The sequence below is a fragment of the Solea senegalensis genome, unplaced genomic scaffold (genome assembly GCF_019176455.1).
Source record: "Solea senegalensis isolate Sse05_10M unplaced genomic scaffold, IFAPA_SoseM_1 scf7180000014560, whole genome shotgun sequence".
Classification (NCBI taxonomy): Eukaryota; Metazoa; Chordata; class Actinopteri; order Pleuronectiformes; family Soleidae; genus Solea; species Solea senegalensis.
This window is the reverse complement of record NW_025321074.1, coordinates 26,328-39,448: the sequence shown is the minus strand read 5'-3', so window position 1 is coordinate 39,448 and position 13,121 is coordinate 26,328. Positions and strand designations below refer to the sequence as shown.

General features: G+C 41.5%; 1 protein-coding gene across 1 annotated transcript; it reads left to right on the top strand.

Moving 5' to 3' along the window:
* The first annotated feature begins 1,010 nt into the window (after nucleotides 1-1,010).
* LOC122761316 (rho GTPase-activating protein 22-like) lies at nucleotides 1,011-12,373 on the top strand. The gene is made up of 8 exons (XM_044016505.1): nucleotides 1,011-1,439; nucleotides 5,194-5,322; nucleotides 8,946-9,153; nucleotides 9,238-9,370; nucleotides 9,529-9,602; nucleotides 9,808-9,929; nucleotides 10,354-11,389; nucleotides 12,001-12,373. The coding sequence occupies exons 1-8, from the start codon at nucleotides 1,388-1,390 to the stop codon at nucleotides 12,221-12,223; spliced, it is 1,977 nt and encodes a 658-aa protein (XP_043872440.1). The 5' UTR covers nucleotides 1,011-1,387; the 3' UTR covers nucleotides 12,224-12,373.
* The last annotated feature ends 748 nt before the right edge of the window (nucleotides 12,374-13,121 follow it).

The window sequence follows — 13,121 nt, the reverse complement described above, 5'->3', positions numbered from 1 at the left end:
GCACGTTGTGTAGGTCTTCACGGCCTGGATACAGGTGAAGTCACTTTTGGGATGTGTCGTAGCAAGAAGAAGCAGATGTAAAAATAGAAAAGAAAATGTTTTTTAATGATTAAAAAGTCACATATTATTATACTTTAGGTACAAATGAACCTAAAAACTGTGTTAGTGAAGGAAGATTCCAAGACTATAACTAACAAAGATTGATGCATTCTATAATCCCTTATTTCTAACCTTCAGCATCAAAACTGTATGCTTCCAAAAAAAATCTAATAACCTAACCCTAAAACCAATCCCATTCCAAATCCTAAATCCCTAAATGTGACCCATTTCTGAACCTGAAAAAACCTAAAAATGACCATAATATTCTACTACAAAAAACTTATTCTGAAAATCACTTAAAATGTTCATTTCAATTGTTTTAACAGTTGAAACCCAAACCTAACCCAAATTTGCTTCTATTAAAATCGCATTCTATAACCCCTTATTATAACCTAAACCATCAAAATTGTATACCAAAATCCAACCTTAATAACCGAACCTCCCATTTTCTAATTCTAATCTCATTCCTAAACATGAAATACAAAAACAAGCCCCATTCCAAATCCATAACCCCTAAATGTAAACCTGCAATCCCCAAAACCCTTAAAATAACCATAATCTACCACAAATTACCAAAATTCAGAACATCATTTTTAAATTAAAAACGTTCAATAATTTTAAAACCCAAACCTAGCCGCCAAACCCTTAAAATCACTTTTTTTGTTTGTTTTTTTAAAGTCATATTATTGTTCAAGTGAACCTACAAACTGTGTTAGTGAAGGAAGATTCCAAAGTCTGCACTTTCCGTGTGTGTGTGTGTGTGTGTGTGTGTGTGTGTGTGTGTGTGTGTGTGTGTGTGTGTGTATAAGTTTGCTTGGCAAAGATTGGAGGACTGCCCATCTCCCAGTAACTGCACACACACACACACACACACACACAGTGAGAGAAAGAGAGAAAGGCACAGACAAAGAGAGAGCGAGCCTTGTTTCACTCCTCCTCAGGGATTTGCTTCCCCCCAGGGGGGCTAAAGGAACGGACCTGCTGCCCACACTGGCTGAATGAGACACAGGAAGAGAGCAGTGAATGAATGGGCAGAGTGAACGGGTGAGGAGCAAGAAGTGGGACTCGTTTGACAGGTTTTGTGTCCGCTGGCATTGAGCATGCCTCACTGGCAGGTTCTGGCTGTCAGTGCTACCTGTGTACTGATCTGCTCCCAAACGGACTGGAAGAAGCCTCTTCTTCATGCAGCAACTTTAGACCACAGACAGTCCCAGAGACAGTCCCAGAGACAGTCCCAGAGACAGTCCCAGAGACAGTCCCTGCCTCAGCCTGCGCCGCTCACTCAGACATGGGGCCGGTCTGCTGCAAGCCGGACAGACTGAAGAAACACCATCTCCAAGGTAACGGGAAACAGATGCTGGAGATTTTTTACAAGTGTAGAGGAGACTGAAGTGGAGCGCCTGAGTAGCTTTGAGACTGATGGGATTTACAGTATGTTTAGAACCACCTCTTATTTATGGCTTTTTTTTGCACAGTATTAAGGTACAGACTCCCTTTCCCACCCTTTTAGCTGATGATGCATCTGGGGTTTCAATATTTCTATTGAGTAGAGACACAAATGAATAGCAATGGGGGGGAATGTGTAATCTATTTGCTTATCCAGAGCGTTTAAATGCACTTAAAGTCAATAAGAAGTAAATAATTTCTTTGGTTGATTCCAAATAACATTTCTTTGTTCTGTTTTTGCATCTCTCTGGTCTTATGTTGTCATATCTTGTATTTCCATACAAGTACTGGAATAATTTGACTGTGACTCAGTGTGTGTTGTACTGTGTGTCACACTTACAGTAGAAACATTTTGGTGGAATGATGTTAAATCCTATAGATGTGTTGAGGTCAAGTATTCCTGTACTTGCTGGCAGATAATTGATGAGTATCTGACCACTTGTGGTTTGTGTGTTTGTCATTGTTTTTCATAGTGAGAAGAAAGCTGGTCTATTCTGAACTCCAAACCCTAAAATAATTACCATTCCTCCCCCAAAAAACTAACCCTGACCCCATTCCGAACCCCAAACCCTCAAACTAATGAAATTTCTAACCCTAAGAGCTTAACCCCAACCCAAACCCCCAAACTAACCCAATTCTGAATCACATAACCCTCAAACTAACTCCATTACTAACTCTGAGACCCTAACCCCAACTCAAACCCCAAAGTAACCCCATTCAGATCTCCCTAACCCTAAAATTAACCCCATTCTTAACCCTAAGACCCTACCCTCAACCCAAACCCTAAAAATATAGGGTTCTGATACCCATTCTGATACAATTAACCATTAATTAAAAAGTTTTTCCATGCCTAATGCTAACCCCAAAACTAACCCCATTCTGAAATCCAAAACCCTAAAATTAACCCCATTCCCAACTCGAAGACCCTAACCCCAAAACCTTCAAATCTCCATGTACTGTAAATCTGCATCTGATAATGACTACAATAAATAATCTGTGGTTCTATTAGCTGCACTGACAGTAATGTTTGTGTAACTAATGCATTATCTTCTGCCAGTCTCTCTCTCTCTTTCTCTCTCTATGTTACTCACTGTCTCGCTCTCTCATTCTCTCATACATAACAATAATTAGCTGCACAGAGGTCGCATAAAGTAAATCCCCAACCAATTCACAGAGCCCAGTCATCGGAGGCATTATTAATAGAGGATGTAGCCTGAGGGAAAAGAAAGACACACACACACACACACACACAGGGAAGAGAAGAATATAAAATGAATGGCTTAATATTTTTCAGGCTATTAGAGCTAGGAAGGATCCTCTTTAAAACCACATACCCGCTTTTCTAAAGCTGATTAACTAACATGTTAATATCTTGGTTGTTAAATCTACAGAAAAGACAAAATGAAAAAAATTACAATTTGATGTTTTACATAATAGGGTCTATAGAAAACTAACATTTATACACTCTTGATATGTCATATTAGCCGTTCCAGTAAGTTCCAGTCACATCAGTATAGTATTTCTTCTTATATATAACCTTCTGTGACATACAGTGCTTACATGCTACATGTTTTAAGTTAAGCACTAAGTTACAGTTAAGTGTTTGCTGGCTACGTGTTCCAGAACTAAGATGAACGTAAATTAGCATCCTGGCTAATTTAAGTGTCGTGTTTATTACCTCTGTTGTTAGCTGCCTCAACTTAGCTGTCAATGGTTAGTAATAGATGGTAAGCTGTTACATTTTCTTTCCTGTGAAATAAACACTCTAGGGACAAAAGTATTAGCCAACAGCTCACCAGCTGAGTCTGTTAGCTGAGTCAGCTAACAGCACAGGTCACGTTCATCTTAGTTCGGGAACACGTAGCCTAGCAAACACTTCTCTAAATAGAATTCAGGTGTTTCAATCAGGCTTTGGGCTCTAGACCCCTTACTTAAGACCCAAACTTAACGCTTCAGCATACCAAGACATTTTGGACATTGCTATGCTTCAAAGTAGTATTTGAATACGTCATTACAGTCCCTGTTAGCGACCAAATATTTTTGTCCATATAGTGTAGGTACTTTTATGATTAGAATATTCTTGCTCTGGCACAATAGCACCTCACTGTTTTTGAAGGTAAACTGATAAATTTGTTGTTAGCTTTGCAGATGTCCCCAATTTTATTTTCCATTTTTTTCCCCCCCACACAAACCTTATTATGGGACTATTGATGTTTATAAAAAGTGAGGACCTCCTACAGTTTCAAAGGCGACTATTCTCTCTCTGAGGACAAGCACCAGCCCATATTGACCATTTAATAAGTTCAAACTGTGGCATCAGCAAGAAACTGGCCTTTCATTTTTCACTCCCGCCTTTCACTAATCTCCCCTTCAAAAGAGTTCCACGAGCCGCCTGACATTTGAGAAACGGCCACTATAATTATCAAGAATCTATCTTCGCTAAATGTCACTGTGTGTGTGTGTGTGTGTGTGTGGTTGGTTGGTGAGTGTTGAGACTTGGAGAGTCTTCTCCACAGATAGTCTTATCTTAATTGGCATCACAAAGGGACATTTAGATGTTTTCGGTGGCTCTTTTAGCGACACTGGGGTTGATTTTAAGTGGCTCTGCATGTGTGAGTCACATCAGGACGCTCCTTCACATCCGAGTCTGTCCCGACATTTCTATGCACCTAATTAATGTCCCTCTTTTCCAGTCCATGAAGTTATTGTACGTCCTCAGACTGTCATCATCACGGCAGTGTGAGTTTGCAGAGCTGGGCGACAATGGTACTTAACTTTATGGCACCACTGTTTGTGTTTGAATTCCCTCCTTGCGGCTAAATGACTGCGACAACAGTGACTGTGACTGTGGCAACAATACTTTTCAACTCGAACGACAAACTGAGGCCACGTGATGACAAAACTGTCATGTGCAGCATTCATGTCTTCAGTATCACTCATTAGCGGCTTTATAAATTCTCTTAAACAAATGTATCACGTGTTGGTGGTCAGGTGTGAGCCTTGATGTTGTTTAAAACTGCTAAAAAAGGTTAGTTAAGTTCAGTATCTCACATGAAAATGTGGAAGTGGAATTTCTGCTGCGTTCAAAATGCAGCAATTGACCCATCTAGTGGCAAAAAGCCATTACTGCACATTGGATTTGAGTGTGTGTGTTTCTTTATAGATATATTACAAATCAATAAGTATTAATGCTGAGTCATTAGACATATAATATGTGTATTTAACTTCATTTTTTGGGGGCAAAATAAGAAACATTTGGGGAAATAATTCACAGGGTTGGCACTACTGCTGCACCCAATAATTATTTTCATTATTAATTAAGCTATTAATTATTTTCTTGATTGGTTGTTGTCCACAAACTGTGTGACAAATGTAAAAAATGTAGATTGATGTTTCCAAATCCTCAAAATGACAACAGATTTAAAGATACTCCAAACAATAAACCAAAAAGAAAAAGCTCATGTTTATAAAAAGGAAATTTAAATCTCGTGAGTCAGTTAATAATCAATAGGTTTTTGCAGGTGAAAAGTATAATAAATGTCCACTAATGAACATAAAGCTGTTGGTTTTTGGAGGATAAATTATAGAAAATATTTGCAGCCTGTTTTTTGACTAACCTCTCTTCCTTCCTTCATGTTTGTCATGTAGGTGGCTCAGGAGAGAAGGACCGCGCGCCGATCAGCCATGAATCTTTCCTGCTCATGGCAAACTCCCAGACAGACATGGACGACTGGGTCAAGGCCATACGACGGGTCATCTGGGCGCCGTTTGGAGGAGGTAAAGACAAAGAGAAACATGATCACTTCTAAAAATGAGACAGATTATTATCCTTGAACATGGCTGACATCAAATAAATAAGCAATGATTAAAAATACATTTGTGGGAAAATACATAATCAACAAATACGCAATGGCCCTTTGCTCTACAGGACGGCAGTTATTCCAACTGAAGAACATTTTGAACAGGTTAAAGTAATAAATTAATTGAATGCTCGCCTTTTTCAGAATCCCCACTTTCTTAAACTTCACTTGTATACACATTCATTTCAGAACCCTACAAAAAGTCAGACTTCTCGGGTAAAAGATTTATCATTATCATAATTACCTATATTATATTAGTGTTTGTATGTTAGTATGTTCTCCCCGTGCATGTGGGTGGATTTTCTCCAGGTTTTTCTCCGGTTTCGTCCCACAGTCCAAAAGACATGCAGATTTGGGGGGATTAGGCAATTTGGACTCTCTAAATTGACCATAGGTGTGAGAGTGAGAGTGAACAGTTGTTGTGATGGACTGGTGAGGATAAAGTGGTAGAAGACGGATGGACGTTACATTGGACAATGGATGTTGGAGCTGCCGAGCAGGAGGAAAAGAGCAAGACGGCGAGAAGGTTCATGGATGTTGTGAAGGAGGACATGAGGACGGTTGGACAAGATGGAGGCAGATGTGGTGACCCCTAAAAGAAGAAGAAGATCATCATAATTATTAATATTATTACCTCTGGGACTTTGGAGCTTGGGGGGCCCCGTGGTGGCCAATGAGCCCTGAGCAGCAACTTATTCGTTGTCAAACCTAGAGTCATGCTGCCCTACAGGAAGTTTTTGCATTTATTTGCAGTCAGTCAGGTCATAGTGTTTGCTTGAATTTCTTTTGCAAACAAGAAAATCTCTGCCGCTGGAGTCAGTGCAGCTCCTCCTCACGTCCTTACATTATTCTGTCTAAGTTACAGTATCACATACCGCCTCATGTCTGCAGGCTGCAGTTAGTTCTCGCCCTGTTGTCAGTGTTCCAGACCACTGTACCTGACTGCAGAAATGTGATCAGAGTTTGCCGTCCATCTCTTCCAGTAACGTGCGGGTCTAAATTCAAAAATAGAAGACTGAGCGTGTCTCTTAGGTTTCTGTCCCTGGACGGAACCTGCTGAGCCGTATCTGTATACATGTGTACGTCTGATATACAGTTTAGCCTCTCGTCTCTTTCCTCTCACCCTCTGTCCTCTGTGGACAGCACGTCCACTTGACACGAGGCCAGAAATACAACCAGGCTGGTCTCGGTGTGAACTGGGACATAAGGACATATGGAGCAGCTGAACAGCATGGGGTTGGGTTACAAAGGAGCGGTGTATTAATAGGGGGATAAATGTAGCATAACACACATGCTATATAGTGTGTGATGTCACTGGTCTCATTTTAAATTTCACTTTTTAATCAGGGGTTTTCACCTCTGCTGGCACAGCAGGGACAACAGACAGACAAATTGACCTAAACAATTAAAAGTCAAGTCAATTTCAAAGAAACAAAAGATACAACAACAATAAAGTTATGCAGTTTTAGACATACAGTGTGGTTGGAGCTCTTGTTTGAATTAAGTTTGTATATGTTTTTTTATTTGCAGGGAAAATACAATAAACGACAAAAGAGCACATTCTCCAATGGCTGGTAAAATAAGCGAAATAAACAATAATATTGATATAGAGGAAAAAAAGGGAGAACATTTTTGTTGTTGTTTACTTTCACTATCATGTAAACAGCGGTTTGCTGTGTAATCCACACCAGTTCTAACAAAAAAATAAAGAAAATAACAAACACATCATCAATTGTACGTGACAGAACTTACAGTAAATCCTTCTTTTCCAGCTGTACTAAATGTCTTAAAGGTACAGTGTGTAAAATTTAGATGCATCTCTTTGGTGAAGTTGCAGGTTGCAGCTAAATGTCCTTTAGGAATCTATGAAGCTTTCATTTAACCTAAACATAGAAAACAGCATATTTCAGGATGTAAGTAAAATGTTATTTATATAAAAGGTCATCATAAAAAGATATAAGTTAAACTTATATCTTTTTTTTCCCCAGCACAATCGATAGGAATTTGTGAAATTTGGAAAATACATCACAGTTCAAACGTCTATTTTGTGACTTTCGCACAATTATCGATACTCCCGCTATTTATTTATTTTCAAATATGCAATTTAAAGATTTGACAGCAAATAAATAAAAACATAACAGTGTATGTGTAGTAAAATATACACACACACACACAGTGCAGAAATTTAAAACCACAATAACACGCACACTAAAACTTTACAAACGTACTAAAACAACATCAGAAAGTAGAAACAAACAGTGAACAAGTGCGTCCTCAGCTTTGATTTAAAAACCTCAATTAAAGAGATTAAAGTAACGTCACCTACATTTCACAGACTGGGCCTTTAACCCATGCTGGCTCATATTCCCTTCTCACAGACGTCCACAGAGTAGGAGGTGTCTGTCTGTCTGTCTGTCTGTCTGTCTGTGGCTTCTCAGACAAGAATAGATCTGTCGCCAGCTCATGGAGCTGTTGTTAGCAGCAGCAGTGTGGTCACAGCACCCACTGCTCCCCCGCGTGGGCACACGGTCACATGTCTGTGCTCCATCAGCTGCTGCCGGTGGTCACTTCAGCTCCTGCTCCCTGTGACACAGACACAGACGAGACTTTATGAATGTGAGGTTAATCTGGCAGCGAGCAGTCAAATGCCTGAGCTGGAGTGGATGAACTTGGTGAAATGTGGTTTTGGAGTGTTTGAGGAGAAGACGAGGACGAGGAGGAGGAACTCTCTGCTGCTGTGCAGCGTCTGCTCGCTCGAACACTACGACTACAGTGAGCTGTCGTCCAGCTGCGACTGCTGCAGCCTGTCACCAGGTAACGCAGAGGACAGGGATTAGACACTTGACCGGCTTTTAATCTGCGTCTTTCAGGTTTTCTGCTACTACTTCAGAGTCACTTAGCTTTAAATATCTGATAAATCATCATTTTGTGTATTTATTATTATTACTTATCTTAAAACAACAGCTTTTTGTTGAGGATTCACATGGTGGAACAGTGGCTGGCATTGTTGACCCACACTAAGGAGGTCACTGTTTCATTTAGTGTATTTTCTTATCTTACAACAAATTGCTTATGTTTCCAGTAATGACATCTACTGTATTTTCTTTAGTATTTCGTTGTCCAGGAAAATGTTCTAGAATACCCTCATTATCAATAAATGTCAATAAAAACAGACAATAATAACGTTCCAATAAACCAGAAACGAGCATATATTCACATTTTAGAAGCCGAAAAAAAAGAGCGCTTGTCTTAATTAAAAAAAACAAAAAAAAAAACACTCAAACCGATTAAAATATTATTAAAATGGTTGACAATTCATTTAGATATTCTTATTAATAACTGATTTATATGCCTGTAAATAACTCTTATTAAATGTGAAGTACTGGGTAATAACATGAAATAATGTTCAGTGACTGTTGCTCATGAAAGAATGCTTTGACTGTTGTGCGATTATAATGTCATTTTGAATAAATTCAGAATAAATGACATCACCGGAACGGTCCATTTATAGTCCATGTCTCCTCCCACGTCTGTCCTCAGGGATATTCGGCCAGCGGCTGGAGGACACGGTGCAGTATGAGAAGAAGTTTGGCCCCCGGCTGGCCCCCCTGCTGGTAGAGCAGTGCGTGGACTTCATCAGGGACAGGGGTCTGGATGAGGAGGGTCTGTTCCGGATGCCGGGTCAGGCCAACCTGGTCAAAGAGCTGCAGGAGGCGTTCGACTGCGGAGACAAGCCTCTGTTTGACAGGTGAACACAGAATAGTCGACCGTTACGAGTGGAGCAGCACCAGCTTATTAAGAACTAAATAATGAATAATAATTCTCCTTGCAGTAACACAGACGTCCACACGGTGGCATCCTTGCTGAAGTTGTACCTGCGAGAGCTGCCTGAACCAGTCATTCCCTTCTCCAAATATGAAGACTTTCTGACCTGTGCACAGCTGTTGGCCAAAGACGAGGAGGAGGTTTGTGTGTCTTTATAATAGTTTTGTAATCAATGACATATTCTGTAAAATCCAGTAGCATTTAATATTTTGGTGAAGGCTTCAAATAACATTTTTATCTGGCATTTAATTCTGCAAATATAAATAATTAAAATAGAAAATGGTGTGTTTAACAACAGGGGGTCCAGGAGCTTGGGAATCAAGTTAACACTCTACCTCTACCAAACTACAATCTCCTCAAGTACATATGCAAGTAAGTTCAGTTCCTTCCTTCTTTTCATATTCTATATAACGTTAAAGTTAATGTATAGTTGAAATATGTCTGTGGAGATTCTCCAAATGTCATTGAAGTAACTGGATATGTAGAATCCAGAAGATGCTAAGAGGTCTTCCAGTCCCGTTCAGAGAAGTCAAGAAGCCTCATGGGTGTAATGTCATCACTCTGCGTCTCTATTCAGATTCCTCGATGAGGTCCAGTCTCACTGTATTGAGAACAAGATGAGCGTCCAGAACCTTGCTACAGTATTTGGACCAAATATTCTTCGACCCAAAATGGAGGACCCGGTCACTATCATGGAAGGTATGGTGGCATGATGTTCACTGACTTTGTGCTCAGGCTTGTATTACAGTATTACCTAAAGCTCTGTGGGAAGTAGTGATATCTACTGGTGATAGTGCAGAGTGCAACAAATAGAACAAAAGTCCTCGGGTTCCCTGAGTCAGGAAATCATGTTAATACTTTTTCACAACTCTCTCTGCCTTTTTCTCTTTCTTCTTCGGTGGTTAATGAGAGAAAATCGTTTGCGCAGTAAGTTCCGCCCTAAAAATGCAGAACATTAGTCTGTTCATGATGCTATGGAGACATGTCAGAAGACTGCAACCTCCATAAAGCCTATGTTTACTATATTCAGTTTGGGCTGCTAAGCCCCCCTTAATGTTCCACATTGGACCTTTAAGATAATGCTTTGTAGTAATGTGGTACAAATGTGCTCCATATTATCCAGGTACCTCTCTGGTCCAGCACCTGATGACAATCCTCATTAGGGAACACAACCGTTTGTACTCAGGGAGGGACCAGGAAGGACCCACCATACCGCAGACAGAACTTCCCGCCCAGGGGCATCAGCTGCAACACCGTAGCCTCGGGGCCTGGATCTCTGAGGAAGACCTTCAGAACTGCCCGGTCTCCAACCCTGACCAAGAGCTGCACAGCAGTGCTTCATCTCTGGATGCCAAACTGTGCGCAGCGGTCACACCCACCCAGACTCCAAGCCCAAACCCTGGTTCAAAACTGGGGTCCTCATCAGGGAAAGGCGAGACTGTGGTGAGCCCGAGTAAACAAGCCAAGGCCTTGCCGTCCTGGAAGTACACCTTCAAAAGCTCCTCAGCACCGCGCTCTCAGCCTCAGGCTAAGCAAAGCAGCAGCGGTGGATCTGTGGCAGATACAACAAGCGTATCTTCTGGTGGTGGAGGAGGTGGGAGTGGTGGTGGTGGCGGTAACTGGCTCATGAATGGCTTGTCCTCCTTGAGAGGACACCGACGCACGTCTTCAGGTGAGCGGTCCACTCGTGACCGTGAATCCAGCGGCTCCTCACAGAGACTGTCCACCTATGACAACGTCACCTCGTCCTCCAGCATGGGGAGCGTACCCAGCGTCTCCAGCACGCCGTGGTCCACCTCCTCCTGCGAGATCTCTGTTCCAGAGTCGGGAAGTGAACCGTCAGCAAACTGTGGAGTAGGGGATGGGAGTGGGGAAAAGGGGGAATGGATAGTGGAGACCCAGAGGGACAGTGACAGAGGAAGGGATGGAGGGATGATGACAGACCCGAGCTCGGAGCAGGACAGTTGCGAGGCCATGGAGCTCTGCAGCAGCAGCGCCGCCTGCAGTGAGAACGGAAACATGGCAACGGCAGCTGGGGTTCCGTCCATTATCATGACTGAGGATGGAGACGGCGTAAATGTAACAATAAACAGTCTGGTGGAAGGACTGAAGGACGAGTTGACCAAGCAGCAGACCGTCTACGAGGCCAGGATTCAAAAGTAAGTCTGGGTATAAAGATCTTGTGATGCCCATTGGGGTTTTGGAGAAGTGGATTAAGAAAGTTAATTTTTCTAAATCTGACTGAAGTATTGTTTTTCATCAATGCCTCTTGATATAGATTGTTTTCTTTGTCCCTTGCAGTTACACATGTTAACCACTAGATGGTAAACTACACCACACCATTTTATTAATAGAATGTATTGATGATTTATGGATTTTGAGTCAATATTAGGACAGTTAAAATAGACCAGTTACATTAGAGTAGGAATCAAGGAGACAAGGATGGATTCAAGAAACTGGGGAGAAAGGTTAAAGGTCCTGTAGTGGCAAAAAACCCAAAAAAGGAGGTGCAAATCACTTTGCTTGGGCTATAACATCTTTAACATCCATAGAGCCCTAGGGCAACGCAGACCTGACCTCCATGCAATGTTTCAAGAGTTTTTATGCACGCTAACCCTCCGACAATGACCTCAAAGCCACAGAATAACAATAATAATCCAGTGTGTAAAGGCCTTAAGAATGATCGACAGGGATTCCATTTTGTCTAATCTATGAAAATACAGAACAGTCCATGACCTTTGCTCTCTGTCCCTTTTCTGCATCTCTTCAGGCTGGAAGAGTCCAGCGCCGCTCTGTGTGCACAGATGGAGCGTTTGGAACAGGAGATGGAGCAGGAACGGAAGAAGCAGCGCATGCTGGAGATCAAGCTACGGAACTCGGAGCGAGCGAGGGAGGACGCGGAGAACCGCAACCGTCTCCTGGAGAAGGAAATGGAGGATTTCTTCTCCACGCTGGGGGACCTGGCCCTGGGTGCGAGGACTAGCGACATTTGATACATGGAGGTCACTCGTCAGTCTGTGGCCAAAGCTGAAGCTGTCATCAGGGTTTATATTTTGGGGGCCGAGGTCTTTCAGCGTTCTCACTCAGTACATCGGGGCGTTGCGTCGAGAGAAGAACAAAACGTATGCTGAAGGTCGACGCCATGTTTGTGTACTTTCAGGACAAACTCTAAAAGAAAGAGAAATACTGGGATGGAACTGACTGTGTGGACTTTGTCAGAGTCTTCTCCACAAAGTCTTTCTTACGCATGAAATGGAGCATGGAGAGGGCGCTCCTGGGATTACACTCCTTGTGACACGTCCATGGTTTTGTGAAGGCAGTATTTCAGCACTTTGGACGCCCCTAATGGAATGTAAAGTAATTTCTTTGATAGTCTCCGTACTGAAGAGAACTGATTTCTTAAACCACTACTTTACAGGGAAACAAAGTGAATACATTTCATGTTGTAAAGAACTGTTGGGGACATTAATGTAGAACGCAGTGAGCTGATAGGTATTTATCTTACTCTGATATTTAAACACAGAACAGTTTGACATTTTGAGATGGGCCTATATTTATTTACTTTTTTTGCTGAGAATTTAATGTCTGTGCATCAAAATATAGTAAAGAGCATCTACTTGGCTTAAGCTTCAATCAATTCGAATGAATTCTCAACAAAAAATATAAATAAAACTGATCTTTGAATGTCTTTTCCAAACTGTTCCTTCAACTGTGTCGTGAGTTTATCCAAATTACAAGAGAAAAACGATCGAAAAACGGTTCTCTTTGGCCAGATGTGAAGAAAGTTCAGGTTCTGGGAAGAAAAGTGGCTTAATTGTAACGGTAATATGCACCAGAAATAAAGTACAAATGATCAAACTGATGTACTTAAGTCCAAGTAAAGTAAACCAA